We start from the raw sequence: 25,219 nt of genomic DNA, 5'->3' as shown, positions 1-25,219 counted from the left end.
GTCATTTGAGGGATGATAGTCATGTTTTCGAAACAAACAAATTCATCTAGTATTAGCTTTGGCGCCTTGGAAAACCTTTTGGCTCACGTGGTATTTACAGGTGAGAGCATTCCTGGGGGTCTGAGGAATCTTGTCTTAATGAGTGAGGAAGGGAAATGTCAAACGTGTGGCTTCCGTGTGGAAATGTGTTTTGTGTGGTGATATGTGTATGACCCAGATTGAATTGCTTGTCAGCTCTGGGAGGGGGGAGGGAACAAGGGAGGAAGCAATATGGATCATATGGCTTCAGAAAACTGCGGTGGAAATGTGTTATGAAAAAAAAATCAAACATTTGTGACTTCCCAGCTTAGCCACTAGAACTGGGAAATGAAAATAACAGCATGAATACAGTACTTATGATTAACCAGGAACCATGCTAAGCACTTTACAAATATTTTCTCATTTGATCCTCACAACATCCCTGGGGGTTAGGGGCCTTCATGATCCCCCATGTTTGCAGATGAGGAAACTGAGGCAAATCGATGTTTCCAGGGTCACACAGCTCTAGTAAATGTCAGAGGCCAGTTTTGAATCCTGGTTTTCCTGACTCCCAACCTGTTCCTCTTTCCACCGTATCACTTGGATGCTCTTATTCTAAGCAGGGGCTGGTGATGAGAGGGCCGATTCTGTCTCACTATTGTCTTCTGTAAGCAACAGCAAGAGCAGTGGCTGCAGCTCCTACCACCTCTGCCACCACCTCACATTCACCCTTCCCCCATCAACTTGGTTTTTTATTTTTTATGTTCATAACAAATTTCCATATAAGTTTTCCAAAGCCATTCCCTTCCCCCCCTCCTCCCTCCTGGAGCTGCCAAGCAATTTAATCTCCCCCATCAACTTGTGACCACTGTGGCCAGAATTCCAGGAAGGGACAGTGAGGATACATAGGTCAAGTCACAGTGGCTCAACTGTATAATAGGGATAATAATAGCACTTATCTCTCAGGGCTGTTGTGAGGATCTAATGACATCATTTTTTGGAAAAAAAGGGGCTGACCTCAGACACATCCTAGCTGAGGGGGACAGGGGAGACAGAGACGGAGAGAATGGGAGTGAGAGAGGGACAGACGGAAGGGGAAAGAGAGACAGAGACAGAGAGAGAGGAGAGAGACAGAGAGAGACAGACAGACAGACAGAGAGACAGAGAGAGGGAGAGAGAAGGGAAGAGGGAAAGAGAGAATAGGAGATGGGAGGGAGAGGGAGGGAGAGAAGGAGAGAGAGACAGAAAGGAAAGGAGGAGCAGGGATGGAGGAAGGAAGGAAGGAGGCTAGCACAGTGCCTGGCACACAGTAAGCTTATTTCCTTTTCTTCCCCCTTTCCCTCTTCTGAGAAGGGCTCTTGCTCCAGAGCAACACAGAATAGCTCAGTTTCCTCTTTAACCAAGTTTATGACTGCTATTATGTTCCCCCATTTACAAGTTAAACCTCCCAAGTCTATGAATATTTTTATTTAGAGACTTCCTTATCCAAGCTTTTGTGTCAATGTCCCTCTTAAAATGTGGAGCTCAGCCCCTGCCACTCTCCTTAATCCTGTAAAAATCACTGGCATTTATTGCCTAAAGTAAAATAATAATAACAAAAATGCAGTGCCCAGAACTGTACTGTCAAGCAAAAAGCATTTTTATGTTGGTATATTTTATTCTGTGTTGCTATCTTTTGTTTTTCTATCATTTTCATTTTTGAATATATCCCTTCCCTCCCCTTTACCTGGCAATAATGAGTAAAAAGAGGGAAAAAAGGCAGTTCGGCAAAGCCAGATAGTAGGTGCCATGGTCCACATCCATAGCCCCGCTCTTTTGCAAAGAAGAATCAGGAAACATTTCCTAAGAACAAGTTCGGATCTGGGGATACAAATATCAAAATGAGGTGGTCCCCACCTTAGGGAGCTGAACTAGCTGATGAGCAGGGGAAATCACGAAAGGCCTCTCAAAAGAGGCACTGCTTGTGCTGAGCCCTAAGGGAAGCTAAGTGTTCCCAGAGGGAAGGTCACGGAGATCATTCCAGGCTTGGGGACTGTCTGTGAAGGGTTTGGATGTCGGAGATGAATGTCACATATCAGAAAAGGAAGCAGGCCAGTCTGGCTGGAACATAGAGGAGATGAGGGGGGGCACATACAGCCTGAGAAGAGAGGCCAGAACTTTCATTCCAAACAGAGGAATTGGGTGTATTTTAACCTAGAGGCAATAAATAGGGGGCTCTTCAGATTTCTTTGAACAGGATGACCTGATTGGACCTGTGCTTTAAAAATATTACTTAGCAGAGCAGTGAGGTGGCTCAGTGGATTGAGAGCTAGTCCTAGAGACAGGAAGTCCTGCGTTCAAATATAACCAGACACTTACTAGCTGTGTGACCCTCATTGCCAACCCCTTACAGATCTTCTACCTTGGAACCATTACCCAGTATTGATTCGAAGATGGAAGGTAAAGGTTTAAATGCATGTGCACACACACACACACACACACACACACACACACACACACACACACACTACTTGGGGCACTGGATTGAAGAAGGCAGAGAATGGATGGAAAAGTAACACTTTCCATGATCTGGGCACTTCGTATCTACTAATACAATTTCAGGGTTTTCTCTTTGCTTGTTTGTTTGTTTGGACAGCTATGTTCACACCAAGCTTGTGGCCAACTAAAATATCAGGGCCTTTAAGCCAAGGTCTAGCTATCATCCAACACTAACAAGATAAAATTTAACAGGGAAGAATGTGAAGTCCTTAGCACAGGTGAAAGCCTTGGATTGGTAGCTCAAAGGTGATTTTGTGGGACCACTCAGGCAAATAAGATTTTTCATCCTTCCTTTCTGTCTTCGAATCAGTACTGTGTATTGGTTCCAAAGTAGAAGAGTGGTAAGGGCTAGACAAATGAGGTTAAGTGACTTGCCCAGGGTCACACTGCTAGGAAGTGTCGGAGGCCAATGAGTCTGTTGACAACATGCCAGTTGACAAGGAATTTTGTGTTTGATGGTTGTCAGATTATTTAATCACTCTCTCAGGCATCATCTTCCCTCAAGACATGAACCTTGCCATAAGATCATAAATTTAGAGCTGAAAAGAGACCTTAGAGGCTACTGGATTCAATCCCAGATGAGGAAAATGAAGCTAAGAAAAGTTTAAAGGACTTACCCAAGTTCATGCAGCTAGTAAGTGTTAGAGTCAGAAAGACCTAGACTCACATTCTGCCTCAAGATCAGGGCTCCATACCTAGCAGAGCATATTGGCCAAGTCTCTTGAGGGTTTGAATTGTGAAGAAAAACTCGTGCTCTGAATTGAGTGAAAACCAAGCATTGAATTCAAGGAGGAAAAACTGACCAGAAAAAAAATACCATAAATTGCACTTATTTTCTTTCCCTTTGCAGATTATCCAAATGGCATCCGGCTCACATCCGCCGTCCCAGGAGCAGACATCAAGGTGTTGATAAATTTCAACGCCCCCAACCCCCAGGACAGGAAGAAATTCACTGATGACTTGAGGGAATCCATCGCAGAAGTTCAGGAAATGGAAAAGCATAGAATAGAGTGTAAGTACAAAGGTACATACGCATAGTCTGAGCCTTGACCATCCACAGCCATACTCTAGATCCTGGTGTGGACTCCGGACACCAACTGACCTTTCTGGCTTGTGACTGATGGGAATCTAGGGGGGTCCTTTCCCCCAAAGAGGGGGGGGGTGGAAATCCAGGGCCTGAACCACAATACGTGAGGACTGAGAGCTCCTGGGAGGAGAGATGTGTCCCCCCACCAGCTTCTCTCCAATCTGTCTCCCTTCAGCAACATTGAGTCAGTCATCATGATAAAGTTGTTAGAGGGAGCATTTTGAAATCTTAAAATACTAGATATATGTTATGCATTATTAATGTTACTAATGCCAGTGGCATCTTGAGCTCTCTGAGAGGCAGATTGCCCCTGAAATTACCCCCATTTGGATGACCCTTCCTTCCTCGACTAAGAAAGGAGTCATAGACAGATGGAAAAGGAAAGATGGTCTAAATAATTAGAGGGATGGCATGATAGACCAAGACACTAGGTCTTCTCCCACCCAGACCTGCCCATTAAGTCCAACCACTTCCCTTCAAGAGGGGCCATCCCCCCTCAGGGTTTTCACATTTCTCAGAGAGTTGGTTGAGTCATCCTCTGACACCCCCATGCTCTGCCTCAGTCACCATGAGAGCATGCATCAATTCTGTCTGTTTTAGCGGAGCTTGAGAAACAGAAAGGAGTTGTCCGGCCCAGCATGTCCCAGTGTTCCAGCCTGAAGAAAGAACCTGGCAATGGGACTCTGAGCCGAGCCTGCCTAGATGACAGCTACGCCACTGGTGAGGGCCTGAAAAGGAGTGCCCTCAGCAGCTCCCTCCGTGACCTCTCAGAAGCGGGTAAGAGCCGGGTTTAGTTCTGCCTTCCTAGTGCAATGCATGCAAAACTCGGGAAAAAAAAGCCCGATAGTTTGTGCATGCATTGTGCCCATGGAAAGAAACACAGCAGAGCCCCAGGCAGGGCATGTGTGCAAGTTTTATTAGCAAAACATTGTTTGGTTTTACTTTTTTCATTCTCCCCATAAAAATTCAAAGAGGTTTGACAATACTAAACAGTTAGTTTTTGCTGTTTGTACTGTTAAAAGAAAAAGAAGACAGAACCAAATTTTAAATGTCATCTCAGAGGGAAAATTGGTCTAAGAATAAACTAGTTAGTTCTCCCATTTTACTTTAAGTGGTTTTTTTTTCCCCCTTTGAGAATTTTTTAATATGGAAAGGCAGCAAGAGAGCAGGTCCCCATTAGCAGCTGTGTCCTGTGTATTTTGTGCTGAAGTTTTACACTGATGAATGAAATTGAGTGAAGCCCCACCAAATTGTACCTAGAACCTGACACCCCCTCCTTTCTTTCCTCCCTTCCTCCCCCCGCAGAGACACCTAATGGTAGCTTTTCTCTAAACATGATACTCCTTTTTTCCCTCGATAACCTTTACCTTTGGCTAGAGTTGTTATCTGTAGAGATCTCTAGCCTGATGAACAGGAAAAATCCTGATTGCTTGACACACACATCCTAAAATGTCATTGCTCCTGAGGTGACTGAAATCCAGATGCCACCAAACTCAGCATTATTAGTTAATAGAAAAGTGTTAAAAAAAAAACTCAGCAAAAAGAACAATTTGTCCCTCTCTTTATTTGCTTTGTTTCCGTATCTATTTATTTGCTGCCAGCCATTAATATCCAACGAGCAGGAGGTCCATCTCCCAGATGTCTGGGAAATGCCCAAGCCTGCAGAGGGACCCGAGGGCTAATGAGACAGCTGTCCTTCCAGAGCAGTAGAGCCTGAGCAGGAAGGGGGAAAGACCAAGAACCAAACCATGTTAGCGGCCAGTGAATCCTCATGCCCGGCTTGTTTGCTGCTCCGTAGCCTAGTCATGATCTCAAACGCCTGTTGGTTCTGTGTATGTTCAGTGGCTAGATGGCTTCTCTGTAGAGATAGCAGGGAGGAGGTTCCAGTGGGGTCGCCACTTAGAGAACTTAGCTCTCCCACGGGACACATAGGCTTCCATCACAAATCTCTTTGCTGTGACCTTTCTGATTAGACCATCATTTCCTTGATATCCCCATTCTGCCTCATGGCCAAGAACAGCACAAGTTCTCACCTGCTCACGTGAATTGGCCCCAGGCTAGAGAGAGAACTCCATAATCATCAATTATTTTTAAAGCTCATCTTAGGCTGAGAAAAGCTAGGCCATCTCCAACCTGCTGGTAACAGGGGGGGATCGCACCCTCCTGTAGACCTCTGGGAAGGAATCCTGATTTCAGTATTTCTTCCCCTTAGGATTTTTCCATCCCAGTCTCTCCAGCATTGTCACAAAGCCATGCTCAGGCAGAAGGTTGTATCATCTGTGAGACAATTCCTCCTGCTCATGGCACCATTCCATGTATCAGCAGTGCATACCTTGCTCCTGGCACGCTCATTTCCAAAGGGTTTTTTTTTCCCTTGGGGTTTTTGGGGGTTTTTTTGGTTTTTGGTTTTTGGTTTGGGTTTTTTTCCACAGTTCAAAACTGAAATCCATTTACCACATTAAGGGTTTAAGCAATGGATTTGTTAAACCCAACTCAACTTAATTGGAGGCTTTCTGCCCACTGATGGCTATGGGTTGCTTCTGTTTGGTGCTGTGTGATATGAAAAACCAACCAATTCCCTCCCTGACTCCTACCACCCTCTCCTGTTATTTGGCATAAACACCAAGGCTTCTAAGGTGGCTAAGTATGCTTGTGCTCTTGTCCAGATCTTGTCATACAAATTAAGCTAAAAGTCAGCTCCAGGTCTCTGAGGCCCAGCTCTTTTCCCAGGCTGGTAGGGTGCTTCCCACCATAAGACCTCTGGACTCTGACCATTCTTTTCCAGAACCAAGTACCACAAAGAGGCTTAGTCTGGAGCATCTACATCTTAACTATAAAACTTCCCACCTCCCCAGTGACCAGACACTCGGGGTCAGAGAGCCCCTCAGGATAGTTCAGAAGCCAGAATTTGGGGTCAGAGGATATATATCTTGATTCTATACAATGAAAAGGATTAAGGCCAGGGTTGTGACTTTTTAAATTATATCTTAGATTAAAGAAAATAAAGGAATGTTGGCACCCTTTTATTATCATTATAATTAATAATAGCAGTAATATTAAAATCCTGAGTTAAAAGGGGCCATTAATTTAGATCCAGAACCCTCTACAAACCTGAAAGGACAAACATGGAACCTCTTAAGATACAGGTTTTAGTAACTTCTCTATTCCATTCACCCTTAGCAAAGGGTAGAAGGAGAGGTCTAGGTTAGGTGCGCATAGTCATTTAGATTTATTCATAAGAGGAAGAACCTAAGAGGCATATATCAGGAGGATACCCTGATACCCAAAAGGAGATAGATTTAAAAATCGTACTGCCATTTTGCCAAAAAAAAGATCACTGAGGCTGCCTTGGACAATATGTATTCCTCTGGAATCTTCAACTTCTGGAATGTGAAAGACACCTTTGAAATCTCTCCTGGAGAAGGACAAGACTATAAAAATGACCAGGCAGGAAGCTAAAATCCTCAAAGACCCAAAACATGTCACCTCCTTGTTCTATATTACCTCATAGCCTCACACAGAGTGTTAAGATTCTCAGAAAAAAAAATACTATATTAGTATGAACAGCTAAAAGGCTCTCCTTGCTAAGTGACTGTTAGCCAAAGCTACCCAGACTGGCTTTCCCCTGAGTAGAGTGGCTCCTAGCTCCTCCAGTATAAATAAAGCAAACATCGTTACATCTCAAGGCTGCCCATTTTTTCCTAGACAAGAAAACTAAAGTGGAGGAATGAAGAGAAACTTCCTCAAAGTAGGAATTTCAAGTCCTCTGACTTCTACATCATTATCTGCAAAAACAGATTAATATCTGCATCTCAAAAGTAGATTGACAATCCTCATTCCTGTGGTGACACTGAAAAACTCTAAGAAGACCAAGCTGAGGATTTGATTCAGCTCTGAGAAGTGTTACCCCATCTCTGCTTACAAAGTGTGCCCCGCTAAGGAGTGAAGATGGCTACAGCTTCGGCTTTCCCTCGGTGAGGAGGACATCCTTCGGTCTCCTCCATATATCACCCTACCAGATACAGCTAAGGTCCGTCCAGTTACAGAAGCCTATCTCCTGTTGCTGACCTTGAGGATTCTAAGAGATCAAGATGCTGACTGGAGGCTTGGCTTCCCACCTTCCCTGAACTTCTCTTTACTCAGTAGAAGATAAACATTATTTAAAGTCTTTGAAAAGGTCTTTCCAGACCTGCCATGGACTGATAACCATCTTGTAAAGCCTGTACAAGACATCACACATGAACTCATACTCAGAGTTGGTGCAATGTTCTAAGGCACGTGCCTAGACTAAGGGAGACTGAGGCTCCCTACCCACCCACATCAGAAAATAGTTTGCATGTGGCCAGCAGCAATACAGGGCTATTGCTGAATTCTTCAGACTGGTCAGTACGCTGATCAATGAAGTCCTGAAAAGGGTCATGGACCAGATCCCCTGGGGGTTGTTGGCCAATAGGGTGATGTCTATGTGATTCTTAAGCCTTTCTTCAGCATTAAATACCTACTATGCACCAGGCTCTGAAAAGAAGTATCTGTGGTCTTCTGGATGACCAGAAAACCTGGGTACTGGTATTACATCTGCCTCCAAGGACAGACATCCAACAATGAGGGCCTGGTATGAAATCAGTGACATTTGACTCTTAAGTTGTGGACATCTATCTAGGTTGAGGTGTGTACACACATGTAATATCTTAAGGAGAGAGAGTGAGAGAGAGAGAGAGAGAGAGAGAGAGAGAGAGAGAGAGAGAGAGAGAGATGGGAAGAGGGGGGGAGATAGAAAGGGAAGAAGGGAGAGACAGAGAGAAAGAGGGAGGAAGGGAGGGAGAGGAGAAGAAGAGAGGGAGGGAGGGAGGGAAGGAAGTAGAAGAGGCAAAGACAGAGAGGAGAGAGAGGGAGGACGAGGGACAGAGAGAAAGAGAGGGAAAGGGAAAGAAAAAGAGAATACAAGTATAACAAGTATGTATTTTTCTTTATGTATATGCATAGACATATATGTCTAAATTTCTGCATGCATACTGCTATGCATGAATTGTGAATATGTTTTTACTCCTCGGCTGTGAAAAGTCTGCCTCAAAAAGGCCATCCCCAATGATATACCTAACAACAGACTGGCAACTGAATCTGCACATGGCTTGAAGACATGAAGGAAAGTCTAATAAATATTTTGAAGAAGAAACAGATAAACTTCTGTGTCCCAAAGAATTCATCAACACTGAAAGGGAAGGAAAATTTTTTGAAAGAAGAAATAAGCTTCCATGATAACCTCCTAATTTCAGGCCTTGGTTTGTATAATGGACACTTGTCAACTCTTGACCACAATGAGCACATAAGCAAAGCTACCTGTTCGACTAAAGCAGACCATTTTCTGTAGGGATACTTTCCTTGCAAAGACAGGCAGTAAAGATCAGGAAGTTTCAGAAAGCTAAGGAGCACTTTCCTTACCTCTTTGGGACCCAAGCAGAGTCAGAGAAAAACCTGGAAGGACCCTTTGCCCAGAGAAAGATCTCCTTCTTATCTCCCAGACCACATGTGGCTCAGATTGGCCCATATTTTTTTTAAAGGCTTCTTTGTGGAGTGAGTGTGCTTAGTTGCAGATTACTAAATTTATGCTATTGACTCAGGGGCACATTCTTAGGCCACAGTAGGGCTGGGTGTGAGAAGGAGAGACGCTACATACATTTCCTACCCTCTAGTTTGTGCTCAAATTGTATAAAGAGAGAATCCCCTCTCAGTTTGGTTAGGAAGGGACGAGATGGATAAGTTTTCTTGGAGGTTTTTCTGAGCTAAGAAAAAAGTGCCAAAGTTTTAGCCTCCCTGTACCCCAGGTGTTTCAGAGTTAGATGCTGAGGACATCTCACCCACTCCATTCCCTTGTTAGAAGGAGCAGGGCCTTCCTCCTGGAGCCTTCCTCCTAGAGCCTTTCTAGTTCCACCTTCACAATTTTCAGCTTTGAGAGTGGCAATAGGTAAGGCTAAGTGGAAGTCTCAGTTTAGCTCAAGTATTTCCAGTTATCAAAGCCTCTATTCAATTGGCCTGATCTAAAGAGATAGACACCATGAAACAGGGTGGAAAAAGAAAAGGCTAAGGGCTCAGAGGACCTTATGCAAAGGATATTTATCCTGAAAGTCCCCCAACAGATCTACACGATCCTGGTTTCCATATCTACTTTACCATCTTCCCAGATGGCCAACTTGGACCACACAAGGTCATGTCTATCCATGTTGCGCAACCATGCATACACCACAGAGTCATCACAAAGGACACTTGCTATTTGGGCTGGTCTAAAAATTTTCAAAAAGAAAAAAAAAGTTTAGTTTCCTAACCATCCCCCCCCCCCAAAAAAAAAAGATATATGAGATCCACTGAGGTTCAGGAGCTTCACAGACGTTTTTTGCTTTTGTTTTTTAGTTTCCAAAGAAGCCTCACTTTTCTTCCCCATCTCCATGGGGGTCTCTGCCTCGGGTCCCCATCTCAACTAGTACCTGCAAGCTCCTCAATTGCCCAGAAATCCTTGAGAAAAGCAGATGTTCCTGGCCTCTGGGGGAAGATGGTCTTTACTTTTTTTTAGAATCTGGGCAGAACTGGATTCCTTCCCCCCACTGTGCCCACTCTGGAGAGACTGGAATTGGAGTATAGGAGACGGTCTTTAAATTGGGGCTGTGTTTTGTTTTTTCTTTTTGTTTATATGTGTGTGGTTTTTTTTTTCTTAAATACCTTTTTGCACCCGAATGGCTATTTGCTTCTCCACTGAGCCTCCTCCTCCCCTTGGACCCAGATGCGGGCCCCAGTGGCCCACAGCTGGGCGCCTTCTCGAAGCTGAGCTTGTCGGTGCCCGCCCATTCCGTAGCCCGAGACCCTCCCTAGTCGCGCTTAGAGGCTCCTGTAGCAACGCCAGCTCAGGCCTAGAGAGGAAATTGCTCAGCCAGGTCTTGTGTCCGGTCTCTAACCTCTGGTATTGCATGTTCTGGGCAGGGAAGCGTGGGCGTCGAAGCAGTGCAGGATCGCTAGACAGCAATATGGAAGTAAGTAGGAAGCGCCTGATGTCTAGCTGGATGTGATGATGTGCGTTTTCCAACCTTTATTTTATATACATGTATTTTTTTTGCTCCTCTTATATATACATAAAAATATATATCTATGTATAAATACACACACACATAGCCCTCTTAACAACCTGCCTGCCTAAGATCAAGTGCATGCCCGGGCCTCTCACTCCGTCCTGGTACAAAGCTTCCAAAAATACCAGCGCCACTTTCCAGCTTGTTTTTGATGAAACCTGGGTTGTGTTGGTTTTGTGTTTTGGTTTCAGCTCCCTCCCCCGGGTCCCCACAAGCATGGTTCATGAGCACCTGCCCCTTTGCCATTGTCCTCCCTGCTCCCCGTGCCCCCACAGCCCCAGCTCACAGGCCACTCGCCCCTTGTTCTCGCTACTTGGATGTTTTAGCTGATCTCTAACTTCCATGCTCACCCATCTCCATTGCTTAGTCTGGCGTGGAAACCGCTCCGTGTCTGCAGTCATGACGCCATGGAATTGCATAGCGAGGGTGTGGGAGGAGCTAAGCCAATGAGACTGAGGAACTCAATGTGGATTTCATGAGATTTCATTCATCTTCAGATCATTTCTATTTACTGTTCATGTCAACTTCAGCTTGCAGAGCCTTCCTTCCCTTTTTTTGTTGTTGGGGTCGCCGTAGGGACGTTCCAGTTGCAACCCAAGTTAGTTAGCAGGCCCGGAACTAGAGTGTCCCGTGTCCCCCCCAAACCTGAGAAGAGATAGACCGGTAAAGGCCGGGCTGGGGTGACTGGGCCAATAAGGAGAACCCCAGGGACTGACCCCCTGCAGTGAGAGGAGGCCCTGGCGGAAGGCCTGAGACAGATTTCAGTTCTTCCGGTTCATTTCTCTTAGCCCCGCCCCCATCCCCATGGTCAGGAGAAGATTCCCTAAGTCAGCACTTTCTCAACTTCCGGAAATTCTTCTAGAAGCCAAGCCCCATGTGCCCGCGGGGTCCCACCTTCCTACTGGCCACGTGTCTTAGAGGAGGCGTTGGCCTCCCCCCACACCTCACTGACTAGAGCCAGGCAGCTAAACTGAGGCAGAATGACCAGTTGTTTACATTTTAACTTTTTTTTTTCATTCTGACAGAAATACTTTAAGATCTTTTAATTTTTATTTCTATGAATTTCCTTTTTAGGGGTCCATCATTAGCAGTCCTCACATGCGCCGAAGAGCTACATCAACCCGAGAGTGTCCATCTCGCCCACACCAGACCATGCCTAATTCTTCTTCCCTCCTAGGCTCCCTGTTCGGTAGTAAGAGAGGGAAGCCGCCTCCTCAGGCCCACCCACTCTCAGGCCCTCCACCGCCCCCTCCTCACCCCCCAGGCATCTCCCATCAGCAACATGCCTCCCATCCTTCCAGCAGCCACCACCAGGGCCCCTCGGAGGGACAGACCCAAGCCCAGGTGCACACGCACCATGCCCAGTACTGCCACCTGCAGCAGAACCCACCCCCCTACCACCACCACCACCACTACCACCCGCCTCAGCACACTCAGCACGCACACCAGTACCACCACGGCCCCCACGGGGGGCATCCCCCCCACCCGCCCTATGTGGCCCATGCCCATCCCCCACACACCCACCCCTCGCTGCCCCCATCCCACGCCGGGCACTCGGCCCACTCTGGGCACACAGCGCACCACCACGGGCAGCAGTCTGCCCCTCCTCCTCCCACCAGCACGAAGCCCAAACACAGCGGCATCAGCACAATCGTCTAGGTAGCCAGGGGGGGATGGGAAAGGGGGTCCCGGGACCCCTTGGGGACTGCAGCGCCCATCTCGGACACAGAGGCACACCCAGTAGGCAGCCAGCAGCATAGCAAATCCAGGGTGGGTCGGTTTTCTTTTCTTTTATTTTTTCCCTGGCCCTGGACTCAAGACAATATGATTGAATCCCAAAAGCTCACAAGGCTTCCATTTTAGGAAATGAAATTCCTTTGAATTTAACCTTGTCACCCCGGGCTTACTTCACCTCCACCTTTGGGAGGGCCATCGTCAGTCGGCCTTGAAATGGTGCCACCTGCCCCGTAGATATTCAACCGCCCCCAGCTCCCTGGCCCTTGTTGGTTTTATAGGCCTATGAAAACCCAACCTAAAAACAGAAGAAATATGCTCCATACACACAACACACGCACACACAACTTGTTACATTCTTGCTCTTTTATTGACAATGGGCAAAAAATTAAGTAGACCTGATATGGTTGATGAAAGTACGTAAGTAAACTTTATATAATATAAATATATATAAATATATATATATATATATACATACACACTGTATAGGTAACGTTTGTGCGTGGAAAGCAAACTTTTCAGTTCACAAAACTTAGCAATATAGACTTTACAAGGAATTTCCACTTACTTGATAGACAGCACCCTAGCTGAGTAGTATGTGAGAGATTAGGCCAAAAACTTAAATGCTAGAAACAAATTTCAAATGTTTCAGTATTTTCATAAAAGAGAGAGAGAGCGAGAGAGAGAGAGAGAAAGAGAGAGAGAAAGAAAAGTCCCCTTCGGGACTCAAGAAGATCTCTAAGCAATCATTACTGAATGTGCCAAGTTAACATAGCATCTAACTGTTTAAGTCCAATATTGCTTTGTATAAATCCTTATTTTATTAATAATAATATCCTAAGTAACCAGTATTATAACTGCTCTGGTATTTCAGGTAAGCAAAACTAGTTAAGATGCCGTAAACTCTACAGTAGCAACCCAGGATGACCGGCTCAGCTTCGGTTGTCTTAGAACATTGGTTACAAACCTCCTTAGACACTTTAAAGGCTGTAATAACTGTGAATTTACATGATCCACATTTTTTTATGTATTTGATTTATTGAACACAAAATTCAGTCATGTGAGAGGTGCCCGTAGACATGGCAGAAAGATCCATCTCCAACATGAAAATGACAGACACTCATCCTTGTTTCCTTGACACCATAACTTACTCATTTTGTTTCCAATTGCATTGGGCAGAGATGCCCCTAGAGCCCTGCTCTAGGACATTTGTTTTAGGGTTTAGCATTATAGGGTGGTGTTTTTTTTTTAATAACAATTGTAATTCCATGTAGCCATGTGCTAGCAAAACACCTGTTTCATCATTGTGACCCATCTGACTTCTTAGCTGACAAGTACCCAGTACTCAGCAGGCTGAGTGTCCCCTGCCTCTCTCTCATAGTCTGGTTAGCTGCAAAGACATCACATGAGATCAAGCTGTGCTGTTGTTGCTTCTGTGTTGTAATGATGCCATCTGCTAATCTGTCCGAGATTCCGCACATCCAGATTCTATACTGAGTCAAACATGGCACCTACTTTGTAGTTTCAGCCTCCACAGCTGCAAGTCCTTTACACCTAAGCAGTAGAAACAAGAACTACCCCCATGGCACCAGCTAAAATGCAAGACCCCTTTTAAAAAAAGAAAGAAAAAGTGGGGAGGATGAGAAGTCCCTCTGTGGAAATGTGGGGAACATACAAAGGAGCCGGTGGCAGGGGCTGGTGCTGAGGCAACCCAAAGGAGAAGAGTGAAACCTTCTGTGTCGAAAAGTTCCTGGTTCCTGTCACTTGGGTCATCCTCAGGTGTGGGAGGCATTTGTTGATTCCTCCAGCTTTTTTGTTGGTTCCTCACCCCTTTTTTCATACCATTGCTATCACAAAATCAGCAAAACTGCAAACTGAGCACTTTGATGTTGTTTGTTCTCTAGGAAGATTAACAATCTAGAGTTTAGCCTTTAAAAAAAATTAAATCTGCCCACTCTCGTTTTCCTATGTGTGTAATACTTCTTTCTTTGCCATCTTCTCCAAACTGCCCTTTTGTGAAAAGAGCGGTACACGTGTCCTCAAGATTTAGTTTGGGCTGAGTTGGGAGGCTATTCAGTTGCCATTAATTAACTCTTCCAAGATTGTCCCATTTACCTGAAAGTTGAACTTGTCCAAATTCCCTTGAGGCTCTCTGTTCTTGCAAGTGAAAGGATGTTGTTATGATAAGGGAAATAAGAACTGTATTGCATGTCATCTAACATTAATGGTGTGAGGCTACACTCTACATATTGTATATTTTCAAAATATATTGGTGTTTACTGTTGAAAATTAGTTGAAGTAAAGTGATAACATATTAAAATATGTAGGCTTTTCTTCATCCCACTGTACCAATGGTAGAGTCTAATTGTAACTTCTAGGTTGTTCCAGAAAAGATATGAAACTTTGGGTACAACATTGTTCTTTCTCAAGTGGCATCAGTAAAAAAAAACAAACCAACAAAACCAAAAATAAATCCTATCCTCCACCGATGTCCATTCCCCTTAACCAAAGGATACTTCTGCATCATGGTGCTGGAGTTGTCTTTGTTGTTCTGAGTTTTTTGTGATCGTCTGTATCCCCAAACTTTGATGTGTGTTCTGAAGTTCTGCATATAAAGCGTGAGTCTAGGCTTTGTGCTAGGGAGGAACCTGCCAGGAGACGATCATTCAAAAGCCTTAAGAGGAGAAATATGACCAACATGGGTTAAACAGTTATCCTTCCCCTGAAGCTTTCACAAAAAAGCATCTGAACTTTTCATCTTTGTGTTTCCAATCTTACCCAAGATTTGGGTCAACAGGGAAACAGACTTTGTGCCATTTGTGTTTTTATAAGCTCAAGACTAGAAAATTTTTTTTTATAGGTATTATTGTCAGAGTGAGAAGATCAGAGTTATGCCTCCTGTTTTTACTTTAGGAAGTAATGAATGCTAACAAACTACTTTCCCAGATGTCACACAGAGGTCTTTGGGACACCATTGCTTTTATAGAATTGCATTCCAACATGTCAAAATAAATCACAGATTAGTACTTATGTGGAAATACCATCCGTCTTTGCCTTGAATAGGAAGATAGGACATTGATGAGTTGGTCTGTAAAAATTTTCTCATTTTGAGGCTGAGTTGGCTGTTGGGATGATTCTAGTCATGCTTATTGAAGAAGTCAAGTCAGGACACACTAGTATCATTTTTCAAATCCCATGAATTGGTGCGATCATATAATCAACATCATGGCAAGACCCTTAAGGAAAACAGCTGGTAACAAAAAAAAAATCTTTTCTGGGACAACAATCAAATAATGTATTTGTATTTTTTTAAGTTTATGAATGAAATGTACATCAATGTAAAAAATAAAGTTTGTCCTAATATAATGTACGTCTTGCTAAAAAGTAATCAGACATCCAGTGTAGTTTTTTCCCATCATGAACTGCATGCAGCAGAAGCCTCTTGTTTCTCATTAAAATGAGCTAAAAAGACAGTTGGCAAATATTTAAACAATGACTCTCTACATGTTGACTTGCCGTTCCATATGAAGCTGTGTTTTTTACAGTTTAAGCATGCTATTTTCGTTGTAAAATACCATCACCCTTTCTGCCTGAAAAATGAGTAATTGTATATATATTAACAACAATAACAAAGGAACCAATTATAAGATTACTTTGAGTGAAATGGGGTGGTGAAAATGGGACCAAGTAGGAGGAATAGATAATTCTCTCAACTTGTACATAGTGTGTAAATTAGTATTACTCTTAAGTCTGCATTCATTTTGAGGTTATATACAGTACCTATCTCCTCTTAAGCACCATAATTCAGCTTTGAACTATATTAAAATTTGTTAGAACTAGATCTTGAATGCAGACTGTTAAAAGACTTCCAAGGCCATCTTGCTCAAAAGAAGCTTCTGCTCTATTGAGGCCCAGAAACCCATTCATTGACTGTGTAACTCTGGAGAGGAAAGGAGTGCTTTCGTTTTAATATGCATTCTGTCTGTAAGTAGTAACAGACCCTATCAGTGTAAAACTATAACTGTGATCATGTGAAAAAATCAAATAAATCATTTAAAACACTTTGTTTCTTAATTCTTCTGAAATATCCAGCAATTCAATTATTAACTAAGTGAAGTGTTATCTCTATATTTTGTTTAGCTCATTGAAAACATTGGATTGGCTTTCATTGCTTTAGGGGTGGTATTGGCAAGTGGCTAAGATACATGACAAACTGAATTTGTGAGTCAGTCATGACTGACAATTCTATTTTCCGTGTGACAGTCAAGAGGAGACTACAAATGGGCTAATACTTTATTTTAAACAGCATTCAATTTTGTTATCCTGCATAAAAGCTTTAGAAGTAAATATCTTGTGAAAATCTATCTCCGTCTTACATCAGAGAAGGCACATCATCCACAGATACAACTCTGTTTTCATAGGTTGATAAGGACTGTTTCATTTTATCTAATTGAACTGGGAAATGGCCATGAATGTACAGGATTTTGGAAAGAGCTGAACTTTGGCAGAATTATTCAGACCTTCCTGACTGATATATGTGTGTACCAGTTCATCTCTATTTAGCAAACATTCAATCATTTCAAAGGTGCTCATGGCAGAGGAACCTTTCTGGAAGCCATAGTGAACCAATTTGGAGAAAGAATTTAACATATTTAAACTAAGTATACAGACGAAGCTGAAACAAATATATTTTGCTTCTTTCCTCTAGGATTTCTTTTGCGAGAGCTTTGCAGTATTCACTGCTGGCCAATGTGAACAATTCATGGGTAGAAAAATAATTTTGCCATGTAATATTGTGTTACCCTGACTTGATATCGAAATTGCCTCCCTTTTTTAAAGCTTTGGTGTAAATCACATGGTTTCTTAACCATTTTTGTCTTGTACTCCTTTGAAAGTTTGGTAAAACCCATGAACTTCATAAAACAACATTCTTGAATGCATAAAATAAGATGCATAGGATTACCAAGGAAACCAATAATAGTGAAATACAACTATTAAAAAATTTTAATTGGGGATATATATTTCACAGGCTCCCTGAAATCTAGCCATAGATCCCTTTGGTTACAAATCTCAGACCTAGAAGATCAAGTAAACAAAATCAAGAGAAGTCTTTGGAGAATGCTTTTTAACAAAACCTATCATATCAAAGACTCGTGCAGGTAGCAATTTAAGGCTACAAAATATTTTCCATGTTAACTCATTTGAATCTCAGGTAATCCACAGATATTATTAGCTTCATTTTACAGATGAGGAAACTGAGAAATTAAGAGCTTTACCCAAGATCCTATAGCTGGTAAACAGTGGAGCCAGTACTCATACCCATGGATTCTGACTCCTAGTTAACAGTGCTTCTCTAGACATCTTAAACACCCAACTGCTCTTGGAGGAGAATAGAAACTAGAATTGAATTCAGGGCACAAATATTGCCATGAGTGATAAGAAATAAAGTAGATTTAACTGCAATTCAGATTTATAATGTAATAAGTACCAGACATTGTCTTATTCATTTATATTTTTGCTTGATTTATTCAGTCTTGATTGGGTTTACAGCCTCACAACTGTCCTAGAAAAGGGCTTTCTAAGGAAGAAATACCACTTAAGTCAAGAAGCCATTTATTTAACAATTACCATTTGCCAGGCATTGTGCTAACCACTAAGGACCCAAAAGAAAAGCAAAAACTGCTCCTGTCTTCGAGGAGTTACCAGCCTAGCACAGACATGTTAAAAACTAAGTAAATGCAAGATAGAGACAGTAAATGGAAGGCAAACTAAGAAGGGAGACACTAGCAACTGAGAGGACCAGGTACGGAAGGTGCAATCTGAGCTGAGTCTTAAAGGAAGCTCAAGAAACTCAAAGGGAGATCTGAGAAGAGAGGTCATTCCATCCATGAAGGACAGCCCAAGCAAAGGGATGGACTCAGGAGATGACATATCATAGAGAAACAGTGAGTGTGCCAGAGTGGCTGGATCTCAGACGCAAGTGTAAAGTATAAGAGTGGAAGGATAGGAAGGGGCCACGTTGTAAAGAGCTTTAAATTCCAAACAGAGGATTAGATGTTAACTTGAAGCCTACTCACGACTCGGATTCAATCATTTTACTTTAATGAAAAGCTAACATGTTTTTACTTCCCACTCTGAGGTAAGGCATTTTATTAGAAGCTACCGTTCATTTTTAAAATTGGATGCTATACCGTTGAAAGATAGTGCTTTTGTGCCAATAAAAGGAGTTCTGGGAACCATAACTTCAACCCTAAGTTTGAACTAATGAGTGTTTATCCCCATTCCACTCAAACCCAAGGAAAAGCCAACAACTAATAAATGAGTTAACAATAGTCAGAAGCTTACGTTTTCATGTTAACTGAATTTCATCTTTCAATTCAGTAAACATTAAGTCCCTACTCTAAGCAAGGAATTATGCTAAGCATTGGAATGAGGGAGGCATTTAGCCATGAATATATAGAAAGAAAAACCAACTAATGTCCTCAATAAGGCATATCTTAACAGAAGAATATCCAACAGCAGCTTTTCCAATCAGGAAAAAACAGTATTTGCCATTCATACAACAGAACTTCTTCAGAGAACTTAAGTCTGGGTCAAGATACAAGACCCTCTTGACTGTCCATCTCCAAATACAGCTACAGGACTTTTAAAGAAAGAGAACGAGGATTTTCAAACTATATGGCATCAGATGACTGGCAGTACATATTGTTCTGGGTCTGAGAGGCTTATTTTGGGGGGCTGTCTGGGTGTTGAGTTTCTCTTGTCCATTCTTGATCATTTAGTAGCAAATACTGTCTAAATGGGTGGGTGTTCCAGCACTCTAGAAGTCCGAAAACAATCTATGTGCAAAACTTATGGAAACCAACAAAGTTTCTTGAAGGCTACTCCAGCCAGATGGATTTCCAGTGAAGAACCAAGAACTAAGGACACAGGTGTTATGTCCTTTTATCCCAGATACTTCTAGAGGGAAGAATGTGTCCTTTTGAGGGCTTAATGATCAAGCCACATGCCAGACCCAAGGGTCCTCAGATAAGTTCATAGGAGTTAGCAACACAAAGGGACATCTAACCTTCCCCTTTTGCATTAGAGGGGTAGGAGACTATCTTTGTGTGGTGATGTCACCAGGTTCCCTACTTCTTGCTTTGGACTTCCCAACATTTTAATTGGGAAGACAAAGTGTTGCTTCTGATTCCCATGGCTGTAGTTTGGGATATTTCAGCTTTAGAGTTAGTTCAATGGGCAAAGAAGGAGGGGAAACCATGAGTGGGAAGCTGTCTCATCCAACAATCTTGGATTGAAGTCTGGGAAGCACTTTTATGCATACATTACCAGAACAAAGGAACCCAACTCCCCTATAGAGAGGGCCACTATCTCTACAGCTGGAGCTCCTTGGGAATGCAGGCAAGCAGCCTCATAGGTGATATATGCGCAACATTAACAATAAGCAAAAACAAAGATGCTATTAAATTGATCTGTGACCTGAATATTGGACTTCACTTTCCTGATTCAGCATCTAGGCTTTAAAGCAGTCTATCTAAATACAGTAAACAATTTAATATTAACTTGGGGTTTTCATTCTATGGTTTATCTATTGGTCTGTCTTGCATCTAAGAGATGGTTCAGCAGGCTGATGATAATGATAGCAAATATATATGTACCTACTATGTACCAGGCACTGTGCTAAGTGCTTTACAAATATTTCATTTGATCCTCACAACATTAGGAGGTAGCTGCTATTATCCCCATGTTACAGATGAGAAAACTGAGGCAAATAGCAGTTAAATGACTGACCCAAGGTCACAGAGCTAGCAGGTGTTTGAGGGCAGATTCAAATTCAGGTTTTCCTGACTCCTGACCCATTTCATTACCAAATACAAGAGGACCAAAACATATTTCCACACTTTGAGGCTAGAACATGACCCTGAAGAAATAACACCTTAGATATGCCCATCATATGACTGAAGAATAACTTCCCACATGTTACACAACTTATGAGATGGAAAAAAGAAAAGGAGGAAGGAGTTGAAATGAGCATCCTGACATAAAATTTTCACTTGAGTATTTCCTATGAAACAATTAGGGGGAAATGTTAATTAATTTCCAATTTATGCCAAATGTTACTATTCTAGCCTGGAGAATGCCAGGTTTCCATCCAGAAGAGTAAGTTCCTTTTTAAATAATGAGCAGAGTTATTGTTAATATTGTTTGATTTAATGCTAAATCTCTATAGTCTGTGCCGGCAGGGAAGAACAATCTGTATGAAGGCACCCCGGAAGAATCTAGATAGAATTTTTGTCATACATTGCATTTCTTTGATTCCTAGTGAATATATTTGATTAGTAACATTCACAGTCTCTGTGCCAGAAATTTATGATGCAGTCTGATAGATATTTTTATTAAAGACTTTTGATGTAGAGTGAATTTTATTCTTTATCAACTCAAGCTGAGTGAGCATTACTAAGCTATTTGAAATGTAGAGTGGTTTTCAAGAATGAGCAGCTTTACACCTTCAGCGGTGGCGCTCAGTAGGCGTACCATTAAAATGAATTCCATGGCTTCTCACTTCATTATCTGGTTTGCAGGCTCATAGTCAGTGGCTTGGAGAATTACAAAAAATGTTATTACTTTCCAACAAATGTTAATGCCGATTGCTGAGCACTATTGATGGAGCCTGAAGTGTTTTTCACAAAGAGGCTGAATTCAGCACTTTTCTACAATTACTTGGCCTGATTTCACTGGATGTCAGAATGATGCTGCTGCGGGGAAGGGCGTGATAAATTGTACTTCACCAAACCCTGTTCCTGACAGTTATTTGTTGAAGGATTTTGTAGAAGAGGAATATTCCATGCCAAATCTACTTAGAAAAAACTGGTGTATTTGCATCTTTATGAGCTATTCCTCAGAGAGTGAGATTTTCAGGCCCTAATTCTGGTGGCCAGCCATCTAAGAATAAGGCTCCGTCTTTATTGACTTTAGTGCAAGCAGATGAATGAAAATGCCATTAAGTTAATGTGATTACCTGAAATCCACATTAAGGAAGCTGCTTTAGGATATCTGGAGAGTTTTAGATGGTGCTTGCTTCATCAATAAACTTTTATAAGAACAAACTTGTAGGTGAACAATCTACAATCTGAAATGGGCTCATTTATTTGCTTCACAGAAAGACTAGATCAAAATTCTGCTCTAATTTTGCTTATTTTCTTGGCTCATTCGTGTCTTTATCTTCCTTTCACAAAGGAATTCTTAACCTGGTGTCCCTGGGCCCCCAAGGAATTTGTGGTCAGAGCACCAGGAGGCTATGAAATTGGATAAGAAAAAAATACATATTTATTTTCACTAACCTCTTAACTGAAACTTAGAATGTCCTCAATTATGAATTTTTAAAAAAATATTCTAAAAAGGAGGCCCAGGCCCATAGGCTTCACCAGAAGGGTCAGTGACACACCATAAAAGTTTAAGGCCCCCTGCTCAAGTGTTTTAGGTGTTCGAAAGACAGTAATTATTCATTAAGAGTGAGTCCATGCTGAGAAATCATCACGTAAGCACTAGAAATTTGTTGTTGTAGGTGAATTCCTAGACATGATGGTAGAGTTAACAAGATTGCCGTGCTCAAATCTATTAATGGCCAATGCTCCTCCATTGGCCTTGAAATCTTTTAGGAGTGTGGCTGATTGAAGGTTGAGTGGGCTAAACTCTATGAAATAAATCACTTTGCTTGAGATGTTTAAAATGAAACTAGCAAGCACATGGTTTATTGGGAAAATGAACAGTTCAGTATAAACACAGAAATCCATCAAAATGACGTCTACAAGTTGACAATATATTTTTCAAATTTGTTGATACATAATATTTATTTAATTTGCAAGATGCAAGACATATAAGCTTCTCTAGAAAAGGAATGGAAGTAAATTCTCAATTGATACCCATTCTGGGTCCAGAGGAGCCTCCAATATAGCCCCAGAAAAGAATGTTAGAATGGAGCTAAAGTCCATCACTTCTGCTTAAGGCAGAAAAAGAAATGGAGCAGACTGAGAGAGATCCTCAGAGGATCTGGGTTTTAGCTCTATCTATTCATTTCCTTCCAGTTCAGTTGCTAGCTGAACCCATGGTGGCTTCTCAGTTACTCCTCGTCTCCCAGAGAAAAGTAGAAGCAATCTCTAACTGTACTATGGATAAATTATTGGTACTGGAACAAACCAGATCCGGAACCATAACCAAAACCAAAACCATAATCTAAACTCAATACATAAATTTAGGAACCAATGAGGAATGGTTTATTGAGTTTGCTACCTGCCACCCACACCTGAAAGAACAAAAGAACAAAACTTGCATAGGTTTCAATTTAAGCAGAAGGTGAATTGGGTATAAGGTACCTCTGGATTGGACAAGCCCGTTAGTGGAAGGTAGTAACAGGAAAGATTTTCTTCAGATTCGCTGTCTCTTATAATTCCATCATAATTGAGAGCACTGTCATTTTGGTTTCAGCTGGAAGGAAGGTCACAAATAGGATGGGGGTTGTGATATAAGCAGGATCAGGAGCATAATGGAGTTCCTTTAGCTTTCTCTCTACCCACAATTCCTCCTTTTGAGACTATTGATAGTCTTGTAATTTTAAAAAATAACTCCCAAATCATTATCAGTCTGAGAAAAAATGATAAGCAGTTTATGGAATAGGTAACAGATTCATAACAGACATAGAACTAATAAAACAAGGGAAATTACTATTAGGATCAAAAAAGAAATCCAATTCAGCAGTAACTTGATAATTGTAGTAACAGCTGGCAAGCCCTCTGGCAGTGTCCATTCTTTTCAAGTGTCTGGTAAGCCCCTCCTGTGCCTTTCTCAGGTATCTCTGCATGGATCTAGGAAGGCTTATGGAGGTATTTCCTTGAACACCTCCAAGCTCCAGATCACTGATGGTGATTCTCCAGGTAATGCTGCTAAAGTCTGCTAGTGCTAAGACTTAGTATAATTTAGTAAAACTTGACCAAATCTAATCAGATTACCATTCCAGCAATTAATTCCTCTGATAAAAACCAGTTCAGGCTTCATGGAACTAACTCTGTGAAAAATATAGCTTTTAGAAGAACATGAAGCAGGCAGCCCAATAAAGTACCTTCTGTGTGAGTCCACGGTAGTGATTCGGAGGTGCTAGAGCACTGCAACAACAAGATTCATTATGTGATGTTGCATTTTTTTTTTAATTCCACTTTTACCTGTTATAGTTGGAGAGATTTGCTATGAAAGGAAGGAGGGACATGATTGTAACAACATCAAGACTGGCCCTCCAGGCCTCAGGCTAAGGGCACAGAGTGACAACAGAGGTGTATCAGGATAAAGGGTTCTGTTTGATTTCAGAAGACTCATAGTTAACTTTTTGGAAAGGCAATTATATAGCAAAGTTCAACATAATTCATAGGGTATCATAGCCAGGCTCAGGATTAACCAGGTGAGAAACATTCCTCTTCAAAAAGGAGATAATGCAGTGGGGAAACTGAGTCAAGAGGATCCTACCCTCACCTGCACAAAGTCATCCCAGTTTTTAGATCATACTCCCTTTGAGAAGTTTATGGTGGATTACTGATTTAATCATAATTCCGAAATTTATACCTGAATTTAAAATTCAGAACCACATGAAATTACAGACCCAAGAAATTTTACCTCAAATAGCCAGTTTCACTAACCACTGCTTAGGGGTAAATGTGATTATTATTATTTCTCTCGTATTGTTGCAATTGCAGTTAACAACAAAAAGTTCAAAAAATTCACGAAATGTCCTTTTATTCCTTTTTCCTCCTCAATTTTAAACTCATCCTGGTGTAAAGATCAATCACTAGAGATGAAGAAAATAATAACATTCTGTAATTGCACGTAGATAGTGAATATATGATAGCTCACTCAAAAACCCAGAAAAACAGCAGCTAGTTATTATGTCTCTAGGCTAACAGGTACTCATCTCTTAGGGTACTGCATATTAATCCTTTAAGGCAAAAATAAATCTATAAAACTAGAGTGTTGAAACTAAATTATACTTTTTATATATAGTATATATAATAATACACGTACTACTTCAGGTATAATTTTAGAATTTTCATAATCACAAATCACTTCTAAACTATAAGCAAAGTTGTAAATTACTCCCTCGACTTGGCAAGGGATGTTTGTGATGGAAGAGAGGGTCCCATTTTCTCATTAAACCAACTCATTATTTTAGAATTCCACAACATTTAGTGAATTCTTTCAGGAAGCCAATAAGGTTTTATGACATTGCCCAAACAGATGGTCCCAAGGAACCTGGCAAATTTACAAATAAGGGGATTTTATAGGGTCTTTTTTTTTCCATTTCCCACACAGAAAATATTTTTTGCCTTCTAAAATATTAATTTTTTCTTCTAAAAATATTAAACTCCTTTTGCTATGGACGACATGAAATTCTTGATAGGTTTTTAAATTATGACAATAACTTATAATTTCATGTCTTCCATAGCGAACGGAGTTTAATTTCTCAATGATGCAATTACAGTGTCCTTTTGATAGCATGTCCTATCCAGTTTCCCAAAAATTCACAATACAAGAAAATTTAGGAACACAATAATGATGTATATGATATCATGTATTTAAAACATGAAACAAAACTTATTGTCCATCAAATGACATAAATTTAATTGAAATGACTATTCAATTCGATTATTCAAATTATCTTCCAAAGAAAATCACTTCATTCATT

At 41.6% G+C, this 25,219-nt stretch overlaps 1 protein-coding gene across 1 annotated transcript in view; it reads left to right on the top strand.

Moving 5' to 3' along the window:
- IQSEC1 (IQ motif and Sec7 domain ArfGEF 1) overlaps positions 1-16,553 on the top strand; it is an 817,265-nt gene extending 800,712 nt beyond the window's left edge. The window contains 4 exon segments of the mRNA XM_007500341.3: positions 3,407-3,568; positions 4,244-4,420; positions 10,613-10,662; positions 11,833-16,553. Coding sequence (XP_007500403.2) covers positions 3,407-3,568; positions 4,244-4,420; positions 10,613-10,662; positions 11,833-12,417 — 974 coding nt within the window. The 3' untranslated portion in view covers positions 12,418-16,553.
- The last annotated feature ends 8,666 nt before the right edge of the window (positions 16,554-25,219 follow it).

The sequence above is a fragment of the Monodelphis domestica genome, chromosome 7 (genome assembly GCF_027887165.1).
Source record: "Monodelphis domestica isolate mMonDom1 chromosome 7, mMonDom1.pri, whole genome shotgun sequence".
NCBI lineage: Eukaryota > Metazoa > Chordata > Mammalia > Didelphimorphia > Didelphidae > Monodelphis > Monodelphis domestica.
Note: the sequence above shows the minus strand (reverse complement) of the source record. Positions and strands in the feature narration are given on the sequence as shown.